The sequence below is a fragment of the Epinephelus moara genome, chromosome 20 (genome assembly GCF_006386435.1).
Source record: "Epinephelus moara isolate mb chromosome 20, YSFRI_EMoa_1.0, whole genome shotgun sequence".
NCBI classification, from domain to species: Eukaryota; Metazoa; Chordata; class Actinopteri; order Perciformes; family Serranidae; genus Epinephelus; species Epinephelus moara.
This window is the reverse complement of record NC_065525.1, coordinates 24,934,061-24,959,689: the sequence shown is the minus strand read 5'-3', so window position 1 is coordinate 24,959,689 and position 25,629 is coordinate 24,934,061. Positions and strand designations below refer to the sequence as shown.

The window sequence follows — 25,629 nt, the reverse complement described above, 5'->3', positions numbered from 1 at the left end:
AGGATCTTGAATTTAAGACAAACACTCAGTACGTCACTTTAAAAACAAGTCCTTGGACTTCAACATTACTAGTAAAAATATAATACATATCAGCAATAGAGTGTGCCAGTAAACCCGGAACTCCGTTAGCGCTTTTAGCACTTCCGGTTCTTTCGTCTAAAAGTCAGTACGTTTTTTGAATGGGATTTTGGTAAAATGCCTCAAATAAGGTCTGTGGTTAACAAAAACTTAAGCAAGTTTCAGGTTTTGTTCTACGACATAAAACACGTCAGTAAATACCCTACTTGTGAATTTTGAAGCTTTTACGTGTCGTAAAAAAGGCGGTTGCTAACAAGTTGCTCAATACGACTACAAACTCTGTCGGGGACATTAAACGTCATCACCCCCAAACAGGCGAGAGTGCTGGCAGTCCGCCATTACAGCTTCTTATTTAGCTTAAACAGTCCGATTTCCCCATTATACAATGTTTCTAAAATAAAGCGGCCGAAATCAGTAGAAAGCTTAGTGGCGGTGACGTCAAGAGTCATGTGACCGTGGAGTAGTCATGTAGTCCGTTAAAGCCTAACATTAGCTTTTTACTTCTGGCGATCGCATTTAAGCTTCAAATGCGGTATGAAAGGTGTTCATATGTGAAGATTATCTTGCTGAACAAAACCTGTAAGTATCATAAACTTGTGTTAGCCACAGAGCTTATGTTCTGACATAATCCAAAACGCAATGCAAAAATCACATTCACTTTCTCTTCCGGGAACCAGCCAAGGCTATTCAAGAGAAGGCTGAGACACGGGGTCAAACATGAGGGGATTGCACATGCGCAGTAAAATCTGGTCTGCACTTCCTCAAAGGCTCAGTAGATGGCGTGAGACCGCGGAATAAAGGGGAAGTGCATGCATGTCATTTTCACAGCTTATTACTGGACTGTCACTGGTGGCCTGCGTTGTGGGTGAGAATGACAGAGATGCAATTCCGACAACTTCAGGCAGCCGTCCAAAAGTTTTTTGTGCGGACGCACACGAAAAAACAGGCGCGTCGCACTGAATGCGCGCCGCTACGGCATCGCTTTGGATTGTGAGCGCGCTTGGCGCATGTCTACATTGAAACTAATGGATTTGTGCGTGCAAAAGACGCTACATCTGAACGGCCCCTAAGGCAAATTTAAGACTTTTTAAGAAAGTTTTAATGCCGAATGGAATGACATTTAAGACCACGTTTAAAATAACAATAATTGGAAAAAGAAAATAACCTACATCATCTTAGGGGTAGGGACAATTTTGCCATAGTGTCAGTATTTTTGTTCCTCACTCTGCAAGTGGGCTTGAATCCCATCGTGCTGAGTTCAAAAAACTTTTCACATAAAATTAACAGTGCCTTGTATATATTGCCTTCTACCAGCCATGCTGCAAAATCTTGGTTAAATAGCCAGTTTTTTGTTAGAGCTGCGCTTCCCCATGTTGTCCAGGGTACAGCGACAGCTAGCTAGCAGACAGTGGGTCCTCTGCTCTGAGCATGCCAAGTGGAAACAAAATTTGAGTGTTGTTGGGTCAACTATCCTGATCTGTGTGTTGTTAATGCCAGAGGCATTGGGTAAATTGTTGTTGTAAGTTGCCAATTATTTTGAGATTTTTGCAACCTTAGAAAAATAAAAAAAAAGAATAAAAACCCTAACTTTTGAAGGATTGATGTAAGGCATTACATAAATTGAATTGGAATAGATTCAGGGCTTTAATGCTTTTAAAAACTTTTTATGGATCTGCGGGAGTGCAGTACCTTCATCAACTCTTTTATCCAGCTATATGTTGGTACACAGTCTCCCTTCTGCATAAGTTTCCTTTGTACAACCATACCGAAAAGACGAAATGTCCCAAGTTTCATACCTGTTTGCCATAGGTCACTAGAAGTTTAGGTTCCCAGTTCCTCTCAAAGACTTTCAATAAGTAAACCACGTCCGACATGCCAAAAGAGAATGTGTTAATATCCCGTCTGCCTTTTTACACCTGTTACAGAGGAGGGAAACTCTTATGCAGTCTGCCTTTGGAGTAATATAGTCGATGAGCTGTTTTATTACCAGATTGTGTACCAGTGTCTAGAGTTTACTGAACGTCTGCGAAAACAACACGACTCAGCTTCTTGTAAACACAAGAGAAAGGACTGCTTGTCATCATAAAAGATATTTAACTCTTCTAAACAATTTGTTTTATTTTTTGTTTTTAATGTCAGTGTTTGTTTGTCTTTATTTGTCTTGACAGTACGTGAAGATCCCAGCACCAACCCCTGAATCTCCGGATGGATTCAGAGTCTTCTCGTTCTACCTTTCCAGTGACAGCAAAGACAAGCCTCAGTCCAGCTTCGACTGCATTCACCAGTATGTCTCAGGGTAAGCAGCACACATAACTCTTTCCACAGTCGACCACAAATGGAATTTGTAGTAAATTTGGTGTCAGACGGAGACCGCAGGGCCTTACCAAACAGTGGCCTCTCTCTTCGGTACTACAACAACAGACAGCACCACTGTCAGGATATACTCAAACAAGACTACAATAACACCCACAACTAACCACAGAGGTGTGACCAGTAATAATTGAGAACAGAGAGGTAGTGTTTGTGGCTGTGCAGTGTCAAAGGTTTAGTTAAAGTGTTAGAAGTCTTCCAGCCTTTGTAACTGATTTATAACACACTATTTAGACTTTGCATGCAGGCACAAGTCACAGAACCAGTTACGTGTGTCAGACAGCACCACAAATTACTGTATGACAGCAAGAATCTCTAATGCTCCTGTTTGACAAATGGCCAATTAATCGAGCTGAGCCAGAGAATAAGTCAGCTTGAACTCTCTTAAGTCTTCCCTCTCCTCCTTCCTCCTCCACACAGGGAGGGCAGGGATCACCTGGAGGGCCAGGGTAGCATTCAGGACAAGATCACAGTTTGTGCCACAGATGACTCCTACCAGACGACCCGGGAGCGCATGTCTCAGGTGGAGAAGGACATCTGGAGCCGCTCAGCAATTGAGATCAAGCCGGGGCCAAGTAAGCTTTTGCCTAATAGCTGTATCTACATTCTGGTGTATCTCCCAGCCTCAGATTTAAGTCACAGCCTTCAAGCACGTAGGGATCAAGGACAGATAAGCGGAGAGTTTTCATGTTCCCAGAAAGCTTCTAAACCATTGCTTCTTACCATTTCATCCTGCTGATAATTGCCATATGGTGTGGAAGTTATCACATAATTGATCAAAGCGCTGCGTTGCAATTATTCATGCGAGAGGGATGCCTCTCTGTCTTGTAATTTTCCTTTCATTTTGACCAGATTGCTCAGGCGCCGTGCCAGCTTGCCTGCCAGCACCATTAATGTGATTGAGTTTGCCAGAAGTATGCGCTAACAAGTCTCATGCTGATGAAGTTTTGCCTAAAATGTAATTACACTGACTGGAATTTAATTCATTTTCATTTGACGAAATACCACTAAATATCATCTAAAGAAGAGGCTGTATGTGACCTGGAGTGATCTGGGTCTAACATGCAGGAACTTCTACTTGCAATTAATTTTCTTTATTTACTGCCTTCCCCTTGCCCGAGTCGTGGTTTTAGTCATTGTCGATTAAATTGACCATGCTACAACTTTATAAATGATCTACCCATGAGGCTTCATGACATTTAGAGGTCCTGTGTGAATTAAAATGCTTGTGTAGATTATATTTTATGAATGGAAACACACCGTGTAGACCAGCACTACGACATGATGTTTAGGGTAATTGCTGTAGAAGCCAGCTGTTTGAACCAGTTCCTACACATTGCATGCCATGCTTTGCTGCCGAACTGTCTCCCAGAGGTTTTTACGAAATAAATCTAATCTGGCACATGCATGCATCTATAAAATGAACAGACATGAGAGATCCTGGTTAGAAACATGCAGCTACAGGATATATAATTTTACTTGAACGCGTCTTTTCAAGCACGTAACTGTCACATTTTATCGTGGACACCAGAGAGAGAATTAAATGGGTTATGGATCACAGTATGTGCCATAAGCAGTGGAGAGCACAAAGTCATTTTGTGGTGAGTGACTGTCTTTTTATGGTGCAGTAATACTATACTCATCAGAAAAAAATGTCCATATACCAGCTCACAATTACAGGTTGCAGAGAAGAAAAATGTCCACAATTTAGATAATAATGTATGATTTTAAAGTTCAGTTGCATTCAGGGAAAAGGAGGCACTGACAAATATGCAGCTGAACTTTGTGCTCACCGGGTGTTGAATAAGTTGGAAAAGTTTTTCTAAATAAATTAAATATTTTGTTTTGATCATGTTCATTTATTGCAAATACTTTTGCTTAAGAGGTGGAAAACCTACAACGACCAGAATAAACGCTCCCACTGGTGGGTGACGTAATGCGAGCTCATCTGTTTTGACACAGGAAGCAAAATGGCAGCCAGTTGGTAAAAAATGATCTCGCATTACAGTCAAACAGTAAGTCAAAATGTGTTTCTGAAATCATTTGTGGCGGGAAACAGGCAATGCAGTAAAATAATCTTGGTTCATATTTGATCAGCACTGCTTAGTTTTATTGTTTTACATCAGTTTTTTCAGCCTATGTTTTTACAGTACAGGAAACAGTATAATGCCCACTTCCTGTTCACAAATTCTTGTATTAGAGACAAAAATATGTTTCTTAAGACTTTTTAGGCAAGAAATAGGCAATACAGTTACAGAAACTTGCACTGCCTAGTTTTACCATTTGCCTAAAATGTCTTCAGAAACATATTTTAGTGCACTGTTTGGCTGTAATAGGAGAGTTTGTGAACAGGAGGCAGGCACCATTCTGTTTTCTGTACTGTGAAAACTGAAGCTGAAAAAACTGAGGTCAAACAGTAAAATGAAGCAGTGCTTATAAAATATAAACCAAGATTCTGTTACTGCGTTGCCTATTTCTTGCCTCAAATGACTGTTACCAGCTGGCCGCCATTTTGTTTCCTGTGTCAAAACAGCCAAACTTGCATTACATCACTCATTAGTGGGAGCGTTTATTGGTCTGGTGCATGCTGTGCATTCTGGTAGTTGCAGGTGTTTTATCTCTTGAGTAAAAGCACATGCCACAGCCCTTTATCTTTGTTTTCTTTGGTCACATAGCACCAACTGCGTCTTCCTGCTGCATGGACAGCCTTCTTTCCATTGGTGAAATAAGTATTTCGCATCATTTTCCCCTATAATATCAACACACTATTGCAAACAGTTGGTCATTGCTCAAATATGCACGCAATTCAGTGAAGCACATCAGTTACTCTAAGTAATACACCTCTGTCATCATGGTAAGTATCATTCCACACAAGCTGCCTTGAGAGTCTTAAAGCTTTCCTCAAGCAGCTTTAATTTATCAGCAGCAAACAATGGTTCTAGTTGCTGCTTGTTTAAAATGTGGCAGTACAGGTTGTTTCAGTGCAAGAAGGATATTTGCTTGACATCTTCATGACCTGGCTCTCGGCAGATGTTGAAACAAGCTGCTGCAAGACTGTTGCATTTTGCAAAGTAGCTTTAAGGCAACCCCATCTGATTCTTACAAGGAACACTGTATTTTACTAAAGCTGAAATCTACAATTACTTTTAGAAAGTTTTGACAGTATTACTGTACTGCAAAACACACTGTATACACGACATTTCCACCATGCTGCCCCGGTGAAAGCACGGTTAGTTTTCGACCTATAGCAACCTCGAAAGTATGGCTTAAAGGTTATAATGAGATTACGGTCTGCAGATATCTATAAGCACTGCCTGCCCGGGTCCAACTGAATTAGTACTGCAACAGGAAGAAAGGGCCTCTCTGTGTTAGTTGCTTTAGTTTCCATGCTCCTCTGTTTACTCAGCAGTATGCTAACCCTACTGTCAACCCCTTTCACTGTTTTCCACTCACAACAACACTACCTCTGCACACGGACACCACAAGTGCATGAGCGCAGTACCGTGTTCAAAGTATTTATGTATGTAAATTGCCTTTTCTGTTACATGTGCACAAAGCAGAGAAGCAGATTGCATGACAATCGAGAGATATAATAAAGATAAAATGTGTCGTGTGCAGGCCTCTTTTAAAATGAGGGTGTGATTTGTATAACTGGCCTGAGGACTGGATTAGGAATGATATGTCGGCTCGGTGCTATTACAGGATACTGTCAACCTATGTGAATCCTGTTATCAGATCATTTATTATCTCCTTGCTCTTCTCTAGTTTTGTGTATTGTGGCGACAGTACAGCCATTCAAAAACAGCTTTAGATTACTGCTGTGATAACTTTTTGATTCAGTGGTAACTTTGCCCTTATCTTCCACAAGTCTCATGTTGAAACTCTGCTGTGTGTCCCTTTGTTTTGATCTTAGGTAAGTGCGTGAAGGTCCAGAGGAAGCAGGGTCTGGTATCAGGCTCAGATAGCAGCAACAAGCACTCCCCCAGCAACAAGAGGAGCCTGGTTCCCAGCCCTGTGGCACACCGGCCCTTGAGAGATCGCATCATTCATCTCCTGGCCTTAAAGCCCTACAGGAAACCTGAGCTGCTACTGTGGTTGGAGAGGGAGCGGGCCAGTCCAAAGGACAAGGCTGACCTGACCTCAGTACTGGATGAGGTGAGACATCTGGCACATTACGTAACCACAGTTGACTAATGATGAAATATACTCAGATGTTAAGTAAAAGAAAACACCAATAATGTTGAGTGTTTTAGCTGCTTTTAGTGTCAGGTGATATCAGGTCAGAGACTGAAACTACAAACCTAAATTAGTCCCTAACTTGCAGTTTTGCCAATAATACTAATGAACCGCTGCACAGCTATAAAAAGGTGATGTCAGTAAGTTTATTTCAGGCATACTTCCTGTGTTCACAATGTTTGAGTGTCCCACTGCAATCATCAAGTGGAGACTGTGCCGCTGCTGGTAGCTGTAATTAGGGCTGTACTTTAATTATCTTTGGAGGAGAAGATTGTGTTTTGACAGGAGAGGGGTGGGGCGACTCCAGCTGGGATCTGACTGCTTTCAGAATTGAAAGTGGTTGGTTTGTCTAGATTTGTATCAGCAGGATTACGTTGTATAAGGGCAGGGTTAAACTGTTTACTGCAGAAACAATAGGGACCCACTGAGTAGCACACAGGTCTTTTATTTAAATATGAGGTGGGGTTACGGCATTGCAGGTTAGCACAGTTCGCTGCTTGTACAACCTCAGCTGGCCTCTTTTCCTGTCGTACCCAGTGCTCTGTCTGTTGATTTATTTACACTGGGAACTGTCTGTTTTTCAGGTTGGTAAACTGAACTCTAAAGACCACAGCTACTCTCTGAAGGATGAGCTCTACAGACACGTCCAGAGAGACTGGCCAGGATATTTAGAAGAGGAGAAGCAACTCATCCACAGGCTCTTGATTAGGTGGGAACTAAGTTAGACATACGCATATACAAGTGAGAGAACTGCAATTGTGTAACAAAATCCTCTGTTTAAAGCAACAGTTCAACATTGTGGGAAATATGTTAGATGAAAAGATCGATACTGTACTAAAGAAAAAGGAACTGCCAGCAGCCTGTTAGCTTAGCTTAGCATAAAGACTGGAAACAGGGGAACTAACTAGCCTGGCTCTGCAAAATTAACCCTCCAGCACCTCTAAAGCCTGCACTTTATATCTTGTTTGTTTAATCTATATAAAAAGCAAACCCAAGAGGTGCCGACAGAAAACTTTATTGCCTTCAGACAGAGACAGTCTCTGTGCTAAGCTAAGCTAATCATCTGTTGGCTGTAGCCTAAAGGCCTACACCAAACCTACATCAAAGAACTAGTGTTGACCAAGGCCGACTGTTGCATCGCCTCATTTCGCCTGTGCCTCGGTCAAAAAGTTTGACTTAAACACACCGCAAAGCCTACAGCCGACGGCCAAGTAGCACGTATGTTCTGCGCCTGCGTGAAAGGAAATAACTCTCCATACCAGCAGGTGGCAGTAGTCTGTATTCGTAATCCAAAAAGGGAAACCAGAAGACGGGCAGCACGGATTCAAGACGCTTGTTAGCGAGTTAGCTCATTAACAACACAACTCAGTGTTGAAAGAACAAAGGATATTCACAGCACGCTAGTGAACAATAGCGCAAACAGTTACAAACCGTGTCTGCTACAGAGCTCAATGGCTAACATCATAATCACGCCTAATATAACAAGTTTATTTCAATGTCATATTCTCTTGACTTTAGTCGTTTGTTTGCTTTCCCCACTTCCGTTTCGCATCTCGTGTGCTGAGCAGAACTGCGAGTAAGTGATTCTGTTTCTGATGCTGATTCAACATGCTAAATCAACCGAAAAAAAGCTGACAAGGGCTGACAAGAACCAACTAGTGCCAACGGTGTGGGAAACACCGCCAAAACTAGGGCGACAGGCGCTTTCTGATGGTCCAGCATTGACCAACAGCTGACCGTCGGCTTGGTGTGTCAGGGCCCTTATATTCACTGTAGATACGTTAGAGTAATGTGTATCTTTTCATCTAACTGTCTGCAAGAAAGCAAATAAGTGTATTTCCCAAATTGAATTAACTGTTGCTCTAAAGATTTTTTTTTTTTAGACTTTTAGAGACCCGGCAAAAGACTAAGGGATGGATGCGTTTTGACATTGCTGGCGTTGATACAGAAAGGCCACTGAATTAATGTAGAAGTCTGCTGTGATCATGTTGAAAGGGGAGCTTCTAAATGACTACTGCTCTGCACTGATGAATCTCTTAATGGACACATCAAAGCGGAGGAAAATATTCCCTGCACCGTGTTGCCAAATGGCATTAGCATGGAAGGTTCAGAGCAGCAAGGCTGAGCTTTTCAGGGTGAGCTTCCTCCCCACGTACGTTTCCTCTGCCTGCCAGTAAACATGCAGGCCATGTGCTTCGTGAGCGTTTTGGAAAAAGCTCAAGTCCTGTTGGCTGATTGCACAACCCCCTCTGTTCACCACCCCTGCTAAGTGTAAAAAGCTTACAACTGTAGTCATCAAATTGTTTGCCAAGTGTGATAAAACTGTGATAGCCTGTAAATACTGTAAACTCCAGATTTCTTTGCTGTAGTCCATTCAGTGGCAGGAGTAGATTCTTCTTATTCAGGCTTCCTTACTTGTGTCACTTCATTGACTTTAATGTTTAATTGTTGACTCCACTCACACTGACCAATTGATTAAAACGGTTGCAAGAATCCACTTGGGGGGTGTGGCTTGTTTTAGAGTCTGTTTGAGGAAGGAGCTGTAGGAAGCAGATTAACAGAAGAGGGTTTGGTCCTACAGAGGTTAAATCTGCTGCTATTGTTCTGCTCACTGGACTGTGTTTAGTCTTTGTGCTTGCCTCCTGTAGTTTGCACCACCAGAGATACAAAACAAAACATACCACATGAACATATAAAAAGCTTTGATAACATGTTTAAATGATTGACAGTTTTATAATATCAATGATTATTATTTCTTCTGTGGAAAAACTGCTCCCGCTGACTTCTCTGGAAGCCGTGTTGTAATAAATGATAATTGCTCATCCACTTGCTCATGAATCTGCCAACGCATGCTTTGTGACCTACATACTGCCTCTTCCTGTTTAGCCTCACAGTCCATTTACCTTGCGGTTACTATCAAGCTGAAGGTGCTGTGCTCTCAATCTTTCTCCAGGAAACTTCAGCCACTCCACAGTAGCCAGTTGAAGAGTCCCCAATCCAACCATTCATTCCACAAAACTCCCGGGGACTCTCCAGCACATCTCAGTCCTGCCAAGAATCTCTCTGTGGTAATTATTCACCTTGAATGAATTCCTGTTCTGCTACTTCTTCTTTCTTATAAGACTGAGAAGAGATAGGGTACTTCCTCTTTTGCAGATACACGTTACTGGAAATAATAAATTGCTATATGTTTAGGTAGTTACTTTAAGTAGCTTCAGACTAAATATAGCCCTGACTGGAATTAAAGGATTAATTAGACAGTTGGGAAATAAGGTTCTCTGAATTCCTCTCAAGGGTGAGATGAGAATATTTACACTACTGTCACATCATGTACAGTAAATATGTATGTAGCTTAAAATGTTACATGCTGGACTTTATATTGGCAGGGATCAGTTGTCAAATCCTAACGGAGACACCATGAAATCGCTCGGCACATAACCCCCCCAAAAAAAGTCGCATTTTTGCTTTTGCACTTCTGTTTTCTATGGATTGTGCAAATGAGATATAACCATGTGAGCTGTTGTTACCTGTGGACAGAGCAAGGCTAGCTGTTCCCAGTCTTTATGCTAAGCTAACAGGCTGTTCCCTGTAGCTTCATATTTACAGTTCTGATAGGAGAGTGGTGTCAATGATCTCATCTTACTCTCAGCAAAAACCCAAATAAACACATTTTCCAAAATGTCAGACCATCCCTTTGAAGTCAAGGCCTTCACTGGTGGATCTGCAACCCCTAGGGGAGTCCTCAGGTTACTGAAGAGGAACCGCCGAATTATTGTCAGATAACATAAGTTGTTTTGTTTTTCCTCAAAGATACAAAATGTCTGAAAATACACATTAACATAAATCTCAAAAATATTTTGCAAAGATAAATCAGCCTATGCATTAAAAATTAATCATAGAAAAAATTAATCTGAGCTAGTTAATGCTAAATCACTGTGTGGCACTTGTCCATAATGGCGAGGCAAAACGGTTGCATACTATCGAAACATATCAGCAGTTTATCTGTTTTATTATTCCAAGTGTATGGACGTTCTTGTGAGCCAAAATAAATAATTTGGTAACCTTTCAAGCAAAAGACTCTGACATAACCGTCCACCTCAGAAACCACCAGCGAAAGTGCAGAGGGTGAGGCTAATGCACCTAGTCATGCTACAGTTGCTGCTAACTTAGCAGCTACAGGCGAGCGCAAACGACAGAAGACCCAAAACCATCCGGAGAATTATCTCAAGTGCAACTCAGTTTTATACAATACATGTATTGGGGGGTCCCTGCTCTGTCTCTCTTTGAGCTGAAGGGTCCTTGGTATTAAAAATGTTGAAGAACCCTGCTGTAAAGTAACTATCTATTTATGCAGATGATACGGGCAATTTTGGCACATTTCATGCATCTTGCACTCTAATATCCAAAAGTTAAAGTGAATCCCTCACTATGTTCTCTTCTTCCCCCTCTAGAAACGCCCGTTGCCCTCGGACCCTTCCAACTTTCAGACCCCTAAAAAACAAAGACTATTAGACCAGTGTTTGCCTCAGCAGTCACCGTCTCATGGAGACTGTGGCACTAATGGTCGCAGCTCCTCCAGTCTTGGAAACTCTAGAGTACAGATCAAACTGGAGTTTGACAAAACCAACAATCATCTCCAGGGGAGCCCACATGGTCTGTACTCACCGCACAAACTCACTGGGTCATCTACTGTTCCCAAACTGGAGAGCACGGAGCCAGCTCCTACTGCACCCAGCCCTAAGCCGCCACACACTGACACGTCCATTTGCACTGACCAACCTTTCACCAACGGCCAACACAAGAAGAAGAGGTCCAAGAAGCACAAAGACAAAGAACGAGAGCGCTTAAAACCAGACTGGATTGAGACAAGTCCAGACTTGAAGCAGAACAGAGAAAATCTCAAAGGTAAACGGCCATAAAACTGTCTTCTCTGTGAGGTTTCATCACACTTTATGTAACCTATTGTGCTGTCATGAGCCTGTTCTATATTATACGCTCAGGCCATAACATTATCAGTTTTCATTTAACAAAAAGAAAACCTCAGGGTTGAGTTAGAGTTACTGCCGGAGGCCCACAAGGAGCAATTCATATATTTTCATTTGAGAGAGTAGTGAGTGTTCGGACTGTAGCACGTTCTCCGCCCTCCAGTCCTCACTCCTCGCTCTAGTCTGTTGATGATTGACTGTGAAACAGCTGGGTGACCTACGGTCGAGCGAGTCAGCAGGCAGCGTTGCCTCCTACTGTGGGCTGCTGACGTCACTGCTCGCCTTGGATCAGATCTCTTATCGGAGAAAGTGATAAATGATCCCATCGGCTTTGATATGATGTGCACATTATCGCATTTGCATTGGCAGATTGCTTTAACCTTTTTTTCCAATATGTGTGTGTGTGTTTTTCCGATCTGCAGACCATGAGGGAGAGAAAACACCTGTCAATCGAACCTCAGCAGAGGAACTGCCTGACTATTTAATGTAAGATTCAAACACACTCTGCTCCTGACTGTGCTTATGTGTTATAAACCCAGATCCAGAAGGGATTTATGATTCAGAAATTAAATCCAAACAATCAGTGTGTCCTCATAAGTCTTTGTTGATATCATCTGTCAAAGAGAAGTTTAGGTTTCACACTGTTGTTGAGAAAAGAAACCAGCTTGTCCCCAAAGAGTTCAGACCAGCTTCAAAACATTCACATAAACAGAGGGAAGTAAAACACATGTCTAAATGAGCTGTCACAAAGCTTCCCTGAAGCAAACACATGATCTTATGTCTTACATTTATACATCTGGTCAACACATCATGCTGTTAAATCAGTGACGTGTCAGGCCTCTCACTCTGCTGTTCTGCAGTGCCATCTAGTGGAAGGAATTGATAAGACCTTGCTTTTTAAAAAAGGCCACTTATGCTTTTAAATAACATCTTGTTTATGTTTTCTTTTTTTTATCTCAGAAAATACAGCACCATAACAGCACTGGAGCAGCGTCAACAGTATAAGGACGACTTCTGTGCCGAGTACGATGAATACAGAGCTCTTCATGACCGGATTGGGGCTATCACAGAGATGTTTGTTCAGTTGGGCTCAAAGATCAACACTCTCTCCCCGGGAACACAAGAGTACAAGGTACTGTCTGCACGAGGAGCCTTTAACTGCTCTGTTTCTCATCAAACAATGACCTGATCAGATACACAACACCCTAACACTTTTTCTTTTCTTTTTTTTTCAGCTTATGGAGGACCAAATACTACAAAAGTACAAAAAGTATAAGAAAGTAAGAATTGATTTTTATCTTATGTCATGTAACAACTCTAGCTCTACACACTGGGCCTCATGCACGAACCATTCATGAACATATTCATTCTTAAGTGGCATTTAATAGAACGTGTTGCATTTAGTAATTCAAAATAATTAAAATAAAAGTAAAATCAATATTCTTTTCACCTCATCAGTGTGATGTGCATCATGGCTTACCGATTAATATAGAGGTTAGACATCTTTTTCCTTTCACATTTTTTTTTTGGCATTGGAGTTTTTTGGATCAACCACTCACACAGCTCAGCAGTTGCTCGGAAAATTCTGCCCCAGTTAAGTTTAGTTTGTACAGATTGCCGTCTAGGGGAACATTTTCCATCAAAGCACCTGAGAGTTTAACATCACCTGAGATCAAATTGTCCTCTATCATGTCATGCCGTCTGGACCACCTCCCATGTTAGTCATGGACTGTTTTGCTTTAGAAAGACATATGACATCTGACCTCATGTAAACCCACTCCTTTTCATTTCTGAGATGCAGTGGCACCATCAAGTGGTGGCTAGAGGACGCCACAGCCACCCTGACACTTGGTTTTGGTGTGCCACCCCAAGATTTTCAGTTGCCCTTTCTGGCCACCCCTATGGAAAATTTCAGGGGCGTCACTGCCTCATATTAGTAGCCAAATTTGTTTGTTTTTTGTCACATTAGGGAAGGAATAGAAAATTGTTCTTGCATGACGCCCATCATGTTGGTTGTTACTGTTACTGAAAGCTCACCCATGCTCCTTCTTGTCTTTTCAGAAGTTTCCTGGATATCGGGAAGAGAAGAAGCGATGCGAGTACCTCCATCTCAAACTGTCGCATATCAAAGGCCTGATCACACATTACGACCAAGCGCAGGGACTCTCATAGTAACCTGCCTCTGCCCTCAGCAGGGTGTAACAAAACTGGACCAAAGGACTCCTGATGGACCCAAAGACTGCCCAGCTGAGTCCTGGAGTCGCTGAGACACTAATCACTTTACTCCTCCAAGTGTTAATGGAATCGAGGAGCGAGGTTATTTTTTTCAAAAGTGGGCTGAGACCACCGACTCGTGATCAAATGTTGCCCTTTAACGTTATGGTTTTCGACTATGATTATCGCTGTAATGGCTGGATTCTGTTCTGCTGTAAAATGGTCCGATGACATAGTGAAAGCCAAATCCATTTCTCTGAAATGCAAAGCAGACGTGATCCTTTCTGCTGTATTGCATTTTTATTCTATCCTTTATCTTATCAGAACTTAAAAAAACATTGATTTATTTAAAAAAAGTATTAAATTGATGGTACAATCAATCTTAACGGGAAACAAATGCTACTAAAGTCTTTATATTTAACATACAGAGGAATCTGTTTATTTGCTCTTTGCTGATAGAACATAAATGTATTCAGTCACAACAATTAATCATTAGTTACAGTAATGACGATAATAAAGTCACACCGACAATTTGTTATCATGGTCTTCAGACCACATGCATACAAAATTTTATCATCCCTACAAAGCCTGTATTTCTGCAGGACGAAGACCCTACAGAGGTGCATCTCAGTGTATCACTAAAATGATCCCAAAATGAAGTTTAAAACATTATACACAAGGTTATTTTGGCTTTCATTATAAAGAATTTTAGCATGTAGCTTTCTGCCAATGTCCTGTGTCATTTCTAAATAGTGTTGGAATGCCACAAAACCACTCCTCCCAGTACCCGGATGCTGGTTTCAAGATAGTGCTGGTGCACGTTTAGTGTCAACTTCACCCACATGTAGCCTACCACCAACTGCCTTTTCATTATCAGCTCTCTCAAGTCCTCTAGTTACAGGTTTGTTTACTGATTCACAGTAATCACGCTTTATTTACGCTGTAGATGAATGACGACAAGTCGCTCCATGAAACTTTTCCTTTTACATGCAGTTTTAAAAGCTTACAGGGTTGTTAATCAAGCTCGTCTACACATTTTTGATTCACTATGATTTTGCTTTGGTTGAAGTCTTGAGATAGATTGCGATAGAGATGCCTTTAACAAACTGGACTGTGGAATTTTTAGTCCCACGTGTGAAGGATGGCGCTGTGGGTCGGTCACTCACTCCATACCACTTTGCTTCAGTTATGTGTGAGGAGCAGGCAGACCTCTGGAGGGTGCTAACGGGGACTTATTTTAGACTTTCTGGAAACATCTGAATAACCACAAACTGTCATTTTATTTCACCTTATGATTAGCTGTAGCCTGAAGCAGGAAATAGTGATCCGATTTCAATGTTCTCTGGATGTTTGCATCAGCTTAGCTGTACTCACAACTGTCTCACAACTGTCTTAACAATGGCTTAAAATGGGAGAATGAAGCTAATATTTGCCTTAACGTGTACGTCAGACATTTCCACGATTACTCCATCCCTGTTCTGAAATGATCTTGGTTTAACCTGCACGGTTCAGAGAATTCTCAGACCTTTTCTGTAGATGTCTTTTAGTTTGAAGGAGCAGTTACTGGATAGTTGTTACTGGATCATCGTATCTGTGTTGTTCTTGTTTTTTTTCCCATATTTGTCTTAATCATTTTCAGTTTTAGCTTCATTTGTTGTCTCATAATACGTCGGATAATCATGAACTGTAAAGGAATTTGATTCACTGTCCAATCCTATCAAGCACCACTATCAGAAGAAAGAATAATTGCAGAAATCTATACACAATAATGCTCTTTGCTTCTCTTGGTTTCTCAATGAAAATGCTCCGTGGGCTTATCATCACATATTTATCAGCTCTTATGCTTAAGTTTAACATATGTTTTTCTAACATTTGGTAGGTAACTTCTGGTATGTTTGAAGGATTTGAGACTAGCAACAGTTGCTCTGTCTTGGCACATATGAACGTTTCCAAGAAAGGAATATTTATTAGCACTGACTATTGGGAAAATGAGAATTGTAAGCCCAGATTTTGAGCAGTAAATATCATCAAAGGTAAAAATGTTGGACTCTTAAAGCTCTGGTACACCTACAGAAATGTTTTGGGTTTCAGATCTTATACTCTAATGATTCTTCTGTCAGTATGTATTTTAATGGGCTAAGCTAATGTGCCATGTAGCTCCACCCAACGTGAGAAAATGTCTGATCACTCAAAATGATTGAAAACAACTGTTTTGCTCTGGTACTGGATCTGGAAATCAATGAGGCATGGTTCAATTATATTAAAAGACAAGAGCACAATGCCCACTCAGACGTATAACATAATTTATTTGTGTTTTACAGAATATCTCATTCAAAACAGAAAGGTACTGAAACAGTGTTTTAACGATGGCGGGATGGAAACATCCACATTTAGACACCATTTAGACCTTAAAAGTAATCGTTTACAGAACTAATTCAAGTTAAGGGCTTCCCGTTTACCACTTATGTAGTATTGATCAATTGTACAAGAGGTATGTAATCAAGCAAACTGCATCACGGGCAAAATATCAGTCTAATCAGTATGAATGAAGATAATCGTACCATACATGTCAATGTGTTGTTTTTGGGAAACCGGACCCTTGGTGAACGGGGCCTCTCAAGTGCTAACTGTGATATTTTTTTTACTGTTGCAGGAGCGAACTACTGATGGTGCCTTTCTCATTTAAAGAGCAGAGTCACTCTGCGTGTAGCGATCATTGGTATTATGGAGAAAATTTTTAAAAAAAAACTTGGGCCAGCGGTATTTTCACATCTGTAGTTTCACACTGTTGCCACTGCTCAAAGTGCTTTGTTCAGAATCTTTTGGATTAAGTTGATATCAGATGCCTTGTTAAATGTATTAAGTGTATCGGCACTGACATTTTTCCAGACGTGAGAATTCGGCATTTTAAAAATGCAGTTTTCCAGGACACCAATCAAACTGCATCTAATGTTGACTGTTTGCATTCATGTATATTTGAAAGAATGGCCTGGATTTTTTTTTCATTTGTATGTGCCGCCCAGCAAACTGTTTCTACAAATTTAATACTGCTGCCTGTTATTTGTTGGTACTGGAAAAACGATGCCACAGTGGAAATGTGAAATCAAACATTTTGCCTGTTATGAATCACTGCAATTGATCTACGTAGGAGAACAAATTTCTTTATTTATTGCTTTCTATGTGTTTGTCCTTTTCTGGGATTCATCTTTGCATTGTTTGTTCGTTCTTTTCACAGCAAAACTCAAAGTATGGTGAAAGGGAAATGGAGTATATTTTTGCAATTTTTGATGGTGGATGCTTTATCACAATGTCATCCTCTTGAGAAAAGCTTTCAGAAAAAAAAATGTATTGTCGTCTCAGTATAAATGAAAAATAAAGCTCTTTTCAATTCAGCAAAGCATTGTGTTTCCCCAAAGAGGGCAGTGTTACTCTGTTTCTGAACTGAACCACAGCTGTTTTCCATTCAGCACCACTCAATTTATGACTAACATTAAAATACAAAACATGCAGTTTTTAAAAACAATTTTATGTTTATTTCATGTTTTTATTACCTTTTTGATCAACTGTGACAGTGAAAACAGTATGTCATCAGAACTAAATGATGTGATAATAAAAGCATGTGCACTAGCAGCTTTACACTTAATATTTCACATTATTGCATAGAGGAATTTGGAGTTTTTTTTAACTTATCCAAGCACACTTGTTTTGTCTGTCACAAAGATAAAAAAAAGCATACATATACAAGCATACAATTTCTAGACAATATATTAATAATTTAATTGTAATCACATTATCGTGGGTGTCTTATCACAATATGCATTTTTTTTTTTTTCTAAATCATTTCTTTAAAGTCAAAGTCAAAGCCCAGAATAGCAGAATGAAACATAAATAGCAGGTACAATGAAAGGGCTTTTTCAAGGAAGACATTTTAACTTGTCACAGCAGGGAAAGCATAGAATTAAAGGGTTCTTGTATAGTGAATGTTCCCTCACCATCACTCTCAATGGGGCGCTTGAAAAGAGCAGAGCCATCATGTTATTAGTAACATTTTCTCCAATGACAAGTCAAAAAGTCTGCTGTGACAAAGGCCTACCACCTGAAAATCTCTCAGCTGCTTTTTCCCCTCTGAAAGCACTTTGGGCTGAGAAGCAGCTTATTCATCACTTGAATCAAAGAGGTAAAATTTTTAGCAGCATCTTGTTACAAAACTGAGAGCAGAGACAGACAGGGGAATACCTGAGGAATACCTCACCCACAAAATGATCATTTGTATATATCAGAGAGTCATAACGTGTTACACTGAGTTCTTAAAGAAAGCTTTGTTTCTCTTGCATGTCCCCATGGAAAACAGTGAACATATTGATTTATGATTGATTGGGGACCACATTTAACAACAGCAAAATTATATCAAAGTATCCATTTACAAACTGTCACACAACTCGTGCAGTGAAATGCAAGTCTCATTTATCCAGTCGTCGATCAGTCCTTTCCAAACACATGCATTTTCGCTAAAACATCTGGCTTTGAAAAGAGCATAGATAAGTTTCAATTTCAGTAAAGGCCTTTGCACACTGAGTCAGATTTTCTCACCTGAAATTGTCGAACTTCTAAAAATAAATACAAGCTCACAGTGTGTCAATTGTGTTTGCACACCGAGTCCAAAACTTTCATCTGTCATTAAAATTTTCTGAACAGATTTGATTTTCCGTGTTTTTCCACATCCGTCAGAAGCCTTTAGAGACGTTTGACCAAGAATCAGATGTGGCGGTGGGACACAGCTGCGACAAGACAGATAAACGGGGTGCACAGCAGCATGTCATAACTACAGCCAGCTACTTTCAACAGGCCAGATAGTAATGTTCAGGTGGATGATGATGATGATGATGAGAAGGAGGATGTGGATCGCACAAAGAATGCGGAGACAGACAGGGAGCACAGCTTCGCCCCTTCATGCAGCTGCGGCACCAAATGCGAGACAGGAGGGGAGTGATGACAGGTAACTCCAGTGGAGAGAGAGAGGAGAGGAGTGTCTTTTCACCTTGTCACGTTTTGTGAATTTTCACACCAAACATAGCAATAAAATGCATCGGAATCACTGTGTAAGGTTTCTGTGTGTAACAATTTTTTTTGGATGATGGGTTAAAAAGAAAACAACTCAGTGTGCAAAGGCCTTAGCATACGACAGGATAAGGGAGACTTGGATTATGATGCATGTTTTGTTGTAGTTTTGCTGCTGTTAAACGTGGTCCCCAATCAATCACAAATTCACATGTTTGCCGTTTTCCGTGGAGGCATTCAAGAAGTTTTCCTTCACTAACTCAAGGTAACACAGCATGACTGACTGATTTACAAAAGGTCATTCTGTGTGTTAAGCATTCCTTTAAAGTAGCGACGCCACTCAGATTAAGATCTTACTATTTTTAAGAGATAGGTGCAAAAGCAAGTGCAAACAACAAAGGAGCCCTTATTTTTCAAGTACAGTAGTCACAAAGCTGTCTGCTGGTGTTATATGTAGTGTTGGAGAAGACAGAAATGCACACAGGTTTAGATGTGCCTCTATTAAGTTACAAAAAAATAAACAAGGCTCCTATGTAAACTTGATTTTCTCCCTTTAAAACCAGTGTTCTGAACTTTAACTGGTCCCCATTTAATGTGAGGTCATTTTGTGTCTCAAAAGTATGATGCAATCAGTTCAATCAACAATCTGTTACAAAACAATCAAATCCAATCATGATTGCTGACCTGAGGTGTAAAATATACAGGCTATTCTAACAAAGATGTGCCCATGATATGTTCCCTAATCTCACTTTGCACCAGGTTGACCTCAGTCCATCACAACAGCTCCAGGTAGATGACAGTACATCACCCCTACCCTTGTCCTCATGGTTTGAGTTTTAACATGGGCTGTGTGAGGGTCACAATCCCAATCACGGAGGAAATCAAACCACAAAATCCCACCACTCCTGCATTCGACTGGTATATACCCAGCCTGTCTAGGGGAATGAAGAGATCGCATATATTTTTCAGCGTGTCCAAGGCAACGGCAGGATGTGATTTCAGACTCTCCCACAGCAGAAAGAGAAGAGCATCCAGCTGAGGGATGACAGCTTCAGCCACTTCAGGACTCTCATTGAGATGCAGCTCCATTTTCTGTCTAAAATGTTTATCTCTCGCTCTCTCTGCCATCAACCGCAGAACCACGTAAACATCTCTGGTCAGACTCATAACTAGCGAGAGGAAGTAGAAGCGGGAGGAGTTTACGCTCCAGCGTTCCTTGTCGATATCGCGGATAAGACCGACACTTCTGGCCCAAAGTACATTGTCACAGATAAAGTAGAGGGCGCGACTCACATTGGCTGCGGTGAGGCACAGGCACAGCACTCGGTCAGAGAGTCGCATGGTTCGCTTAGCAGCCTCAATGGAATTTATTGTGTTTCCCAGCCTGAACACTGACAAAGGAGGAAGAGAAAAAGGATATTAGAGCAGTGATCAATTTAATATGAAATGTCAGGTCAATATTTCATGGTAGCAATCTGCTATGGAGAGTATAATACAATTAAGCTACCTTTAAACCAAACTACAAAGAACTACTGTCTATCATCTTATCAATTCGTCCCTCTGAGGGAAAGAGGTCATGGTCTCCAATCACTCAGTGTGTTTTACTGTGATGGCACCTATTCTAGCCGAGGCTCTTGCGTGCATTTGTTGCGTTACAAGCCTTTCAGCATGTTACTGACATTGTTCACAAGCCACTACCACAGGTAAATTCGCCTCTCACAAGCTCTATTTAATTGTGCCACCTGCATGTCTCCTTTATCCACTATTACCAAAGCCAGACAGACCAGGCATAGCGGCAGGGGAGCCCTGTGGCTGCAGCTCTGATGCACTGAGAGATAATTAACTGGTGCACGAACAGAGCCTGGCCTGGTTCTCTTTGGCTCTGAAAGGGATAAGGTCTCTCTTGCCTGGCCCTGCTCAAGGGCTTTGCCCTATCCTCCATTTCCATGTGGAGCTCGTGTTACGTCAATCGCTGAAAGATTTTAATTCATATCAAAACCCGCAGAGTGTTGTAGAAGAGGTGAAATATGGGGAGATTCTGAGAATTCAACAATCCGCATTTAATGAAAAATGGGAAAAGTGGACCGCTTATTAAGCCCAGCAAAAAAGTACCACTAGAGGCTCTGTGTAAAGAAGTGTACCAGTGTTGTGCACCTAACTGATACAAATGTTTGTCCTGAAATACTTAAAAGGAAAAGCAATAAAATTGAGCCGGAGGGAGTCAAAGTTCAAAAAAGTTTCAGTCCAGGTTATAAAGTAAACCTACTAGCTGTCAAGGCCACTCAAAGGGTCATCAGTGTTATAGTCACAGTGTGTGCTGGTCCGTGTGTCGGTACACAGTGCAGTCACCCACACAATGTCTATCTCAACTCACACTGGAGGAAAAGCTACAGACGTCAACACAGCATCAAACAGCCATTAGTCTGATCTGAGCCCATGGAATGAGAGCATAGAGATGCCAAAGGGAAGTGAACTTGTTAAACGGTCAGTGCAATTTGTACTGCATGTCTACAGAGCACAAACAAACATGACCACGGCACTCTTTTTGGAACATGAACATGAAGAGAATAAAGGCGTCGCTGTAAATGCCAAAAAACAAACACGAAACATGCCAAATTTAATTAAACGTTCAGATTGAGCATCTTGTCAACCTCACAATGTGTCTTAGCAAAATGGTTGTATACAAATTTGTTTTTAAGCCAGTATGTAGGCACGTCTTGTGGTTTAAAAACTTTCGGATTGTGTCCACATCGAAAGAAAAGCAAGCAAAATACTGTTGATGCTGACTTGACGATGGCATGTCGGTGGTCCCGCAGTGTTTTATACCAGTGGTGGGCGACCTCCCCTGAAATACAGACCACCTTCCCGAACATTATTTAAAAAATGAAAACTATTCAGTAAAATATAACATTTACCTTCAAGGCAAAAGAGCGGAGGTGTCGTTTCACAGCAAAAATGACATAAATGAAAGAAGTGTGTCTCCTGTTAAGGCTGTCATGTGCTAATTTAGCTGAACACAGCAAGACATGTAGAGCCTGGGTGGCTTTCCGCCTCTGCTACACAATTTCCTGAGGTTAACCCACTTACAGCAGTTATCGGTTGGAAGGGTTATAAAACAAAGTCTTGCATTTAGCTAATTTTAGATGTGTTTCACTCCACTAATTATGTAACACTACATTTACAGATGAAAATATTTAAAATGTCACAGCTTTAGCTGACTTCTATTGATATACAATCTTACATTACACAAGTCTTTAAACTTTACTTCAAACTTCTTGATTTTTAAAACCATGGACACCAAGTGCCATGCAATAGGTCATTGGTATGTGTTTTTAGAGATAGCAGACAATCATCAAATCTTCAATGGCACTTAGAAACAACTGTTTGGAACATGTTTGTCTTGTTCTTTTCTATCAAAGAAACTTCATTTCCCGAAACAATGGCGGCTGTTCCACAAGTTTTCGTGAAACAGAAGAGGTATTGAATTATTGACAAAAGACCGTCCTTGGCAGAAGCTGGAGAAAAATCAAACAACTTAAGCTGTTATTTGCTGTGACTCAGCGCCTGTCTTGTGGGCAGTCTACAGGTCATCCTAACCTTGTTGACAGATATCATTGTTTTTATAGAGAAACTCTGCAATCTGAAATGGCAATGGAGTGGGAATGTTCATTTCACTTTGATGCAGTAGACCAGTGCAGATTATGGCAGATTGTAAAAACAGAGCAAGTGGTTAAATGCATTGTTAGTATTTAAAAAATCCATCTTCTCAAATGCGAGAATTTGCAGTTTTACATAAATGTACATGATGTTTAGACTGTTGCTGAAACAAAACAAGCTATTAGAAGACGTTATTAGATCACGGTGGGCTCAGGGAAATTTTAAGGAGCATTTTTCACACATTAGGAAATGATCCATCAAAAAGGGACCAATCCAAATAAAAGTAATGACTATAGCCGCTCATCAGTTTTGATGAATCGTTTCTGAACGTGTGAGAAATGGCCCTTAAGATTCCCCTGAGCCCAACGTGATGTCCTGAAATAGCTCGTTTAGTTTCATCACCAGTCCAAACAACATGTGCAACTCTTAAAGGCCAGCGCGGACCTTTAAATGTCGAAAGCTGGCTCGGCAGGATCAGGACCTGAAAGTTAATTACACCTGCATAAAGATAACCAACAGGTTTTATGCAGATTGGACAGATGCTCATTTATTTTCATCCAAATCTCTGTCAGGCAGCATTTTTTTTTGGCAACACTGTCGCTTCCTATTGATCAATTGCAGAAACATTTTGGGGACATGGTTCAATGACGTTTGGTAATATCTGGACAAACCCTCATTGATTTATGGCCAAATTTTGCGAAAGGCCAGTGCACTGGTATGAAGCTGGTGGCAACCCTATTGAGTGGTTTCAAAATAATTTTACACACGTGGTTCAACATTCTTATTCAACACACCCTGCAAGTTTTGTAATGATTGAACAAACAGATACAGATTTATAGTCTGATTTGTGTCCTGCCACACCTATTTCTGAGTGTGCCATTGGCCGTCTAAAGTTTCTGGCTGGTACTTAATTTTAGAAGTGAACATACTGTACATGAGGACATGCTTGAACGCTAAAACCTCAATGGTAAATTATCAATTGGTATAAATATGAATATTGTTTTTTATATTGTGCTACAACCCTACTCCTCATTTTGTTTGGGACCTCCTGAAACCATCAAACTCAACACAAACTGCTGCCACTGCTGAGTGACCCTCCCTCCCATTACAGTTACAGGTATACTCACATTTTCGTCCAGCGCTCATGTTGGTTTCCAGACTTTTAAGTTTCGCCACAAGGTCCTTTCTTTCCGTGTGGTTTCTCAATAAATATCTCGACAGTGCACAGGCATACTGTGTCGCCCTGGACAGAGAAAGAAGACGAAGAGAAAGTAGAAAGTTGACTTTCAATCAAGAGCTCTCCGCGGCACGCGCTGCCATTGTCCCACCTACTAACTTTACTTTTATATCAATAAAATACAACCTCGACAATTTACAACCAGGTTACAAACACTTGAAACGACTCACCTGAATATGCGGTCCCTTCCTTGACTCTGGCTTGTGAAATTCACCACGGCGTCCATGATTAAATCGGACAAGAACAACTTGTTCTAGTAAGCTAGGGCAGAGTTGCACCCTCGGTCAAAGGCGGACCCGGAGAGACGTTAACGTCAGATTGTCGCTGCCGTTGGTACTGTCAGTTACTTCTGTTCAGTTTAAACAACGTTAGTAATGGCTGTCAGTCTAACGTTACCGATTAAAACTCAAGCAGATAATCTGAATTTCGAAACTTCTCCCACGTTTACACTAAGCTAATTATCCTATACACATGTAAGCTGAGCGAAGCGTACTTGTTTCACTACGGACAGCTTTGCAAACGGACCAAAAGCCGAACAGGATTTGTTGACGGACCAGCGCGTTGCTATTGGTTACTATGGTAACTTTACATTTTATCGCAGTTAAAATAAGTTTACAAACACGCCATAGTAAGAGAAACTTTAATTATTCTAATGAATACACGTAAAATATATATTTTTTAATTTTCAAAGTATTTTTTTTTAAGATATTACGAGATGTCAGTTAGCAAACAATGTAGACTACGCGACAAATACAGTCATTGTAAACTTTCCACAGACGCAGTAAGTCCCCTTAAATGTATCACAGCAATTTTACAGTGACTCCTGGGTTGTTTGAAGAGGAATTTACCTTATTTAAGTGTCGCATGTGTTGACAAAAATATGTAGGCTACCTCAATTTTTTTGTGCCAGTTTTTATACAATTTGATCATCTTTGATGAGAATTTGTCAAACGGACAGTCATTTTTATGTTGTTTCTTTGGGGGGATGTTGTGTGTGATAAATTGACATAAAATCGCAGCAAGCCCCACAGACCTATTTTGCTACTTGCCCCTTTGTTTCAGGATACTCCTTGCAAAATGTCATACTTGTATGACTATTTATGCCATCATAGTGCCCTAATATTTGCATTTATATCATTTCGCCGGAAACATGTTCCAAAAAGGGGGTTTTGGGCCGAGTTGGGGGTGCTGGTTATCCATTTGTGATGGTTAAGGTAGCCTATAGGCGTACAGGAAATAGTAATGAAAAAAGGGTAGCAGAAAACATCATGAGAGCTGGACCTGGCTCCTGACCTAACAATAAACAAAGTAAAACTACATGCCACATTGCTTTAATCAAGTGTTCACAGCTTAAATGCTTAAATATAGAAAAAAGGAGACCTTGAATGCACTAGGTCTAATAGCTTGCTCCAGGTATATACTGTATGTCTTCACATCTCAAAAAACACATCGAAGATTGACTGAAATTAGTATGTTGTTTTTAATTGTTCTTATTACAGAGCCTATGATGATGATTGCAATTAACTACTGCTATTAGCCCACTAAAAAAAAAATCATTTGTCTTAAATTGATTGACAAAGATTCAAAGACCGCTTTCTACAGATGAAGACATCTTAAACTTTTGAGATTATCTGTAATTTCCATCCATATAACTGCAACACAGTCATTCAATTTATGTTAATTCATCCTACCATACCACTGCCAATTCAGCTCCAGCTACACGCCCCCTGTTTTTTTTTTTTTAACTCAAAAGGCACAGATTAATTGCTGTATGTGACAGGAATGAGTAGCAGG

At 40.7% G+C, this 25,629-nt stretch overlaps 2 protein-coding genes across 2 annotated transcripts in view; one reads left to right on the top strand and one right to left on the bottom strand.

Moving 5' to 3' along the window:
* LOC126407489 (RNA polymerase II elongation factor ELL) overlaps positions 1–17,280 on the top strand; it is a 34,053-nt gene extending 16,773 nt beyond the window's left edge. Inside the window, exons 3-12 of the mRNA XM_050072416.1 lie at positions 2,247–2,374; positions 2,869–3,023; positions 6,362–6,603; positions 7,269–7,393; positions 9,638–9,752; positions 11,136–11,589; positions 12,092–12,155; positions 12,630–12,801; positions 12,905–12,949; positions 13,731–17,280. Coding sequence (XP_049928373.1) covers positions 2,247–2,374; positions 2,869–3,023; positions 6,362–6,603; positions 7,269–7,393; positions 9,638–9,752; positions 11,136–11,589; positions 12,092–12,155; positions 12,630–12,801; positions 12,905–12,949; positions 13,731–13,841 — 1,611 coding nt within the window. The 3' untranslated portion in view covers positions 13,842–17,280. The remainder of the gene's footprint in view (positions 1–2,246; positions 2,375–2,868; positions 3,024–6,361; positions 6,604–7,268; positions 7,394–9,637; positions 9,753–11,135; positions 11,590–12,091; positions 12,156–12,629; positions 12,802–12,904; positions 12,950–13,730) is intronic.
* Positions 17,281–17,729: 449 nt separating this feature from the next.
* On the bottom strand, positions 17,730–24,332 carry pex11a (peroxisomal biogenesis factor 11 alpha). Its single transcript, XM_050072418.1, has 3 exons — positions 24,006–24,332; positions 23,726–23,841; positions 17,730–20,332 (listed from the first exon to the last, which is right to left on the bottom strand). The coding sequence occupies exons 1-3, from the start codon at positions 24,059–24,061 to the stop codon at positions 19,764–19,766; spliced, it is 741 nt and encodes a 246-aa protein (XP_049928375.1). The 5' UTR covers positions 24,062–24,332; the 3' UTR covers positions 17,730–19,763.
* Positions 24,333–25,629: the final 1,297 nt, after the last annotated feature.

Bases quoted from the DNA above. Each gene is read 5' to 3' on its own strand.
- pex11a (XM_050072418.1), bottom strand. From the start codon at position 24,061: ATGGACGCCGTGGTGAATTTCACAAGCCAGAGTCAAGGAAGGGACCGC. The intron at 23,842-24,005 runs GTGAGTCGTTTC...TTCTCTGTCCAG, and splicing joins GGAAGGGACCGCATATTCAG to GGCGACACAGTATGCCTGTG. The intron at 20,333-23,725 runs GTGAGTATACCT...CTCCTTTGTCAG, and splicing joins CATGAGCGCTGGACGAAAAT to TGTTCAGGCTGGGAAACACA.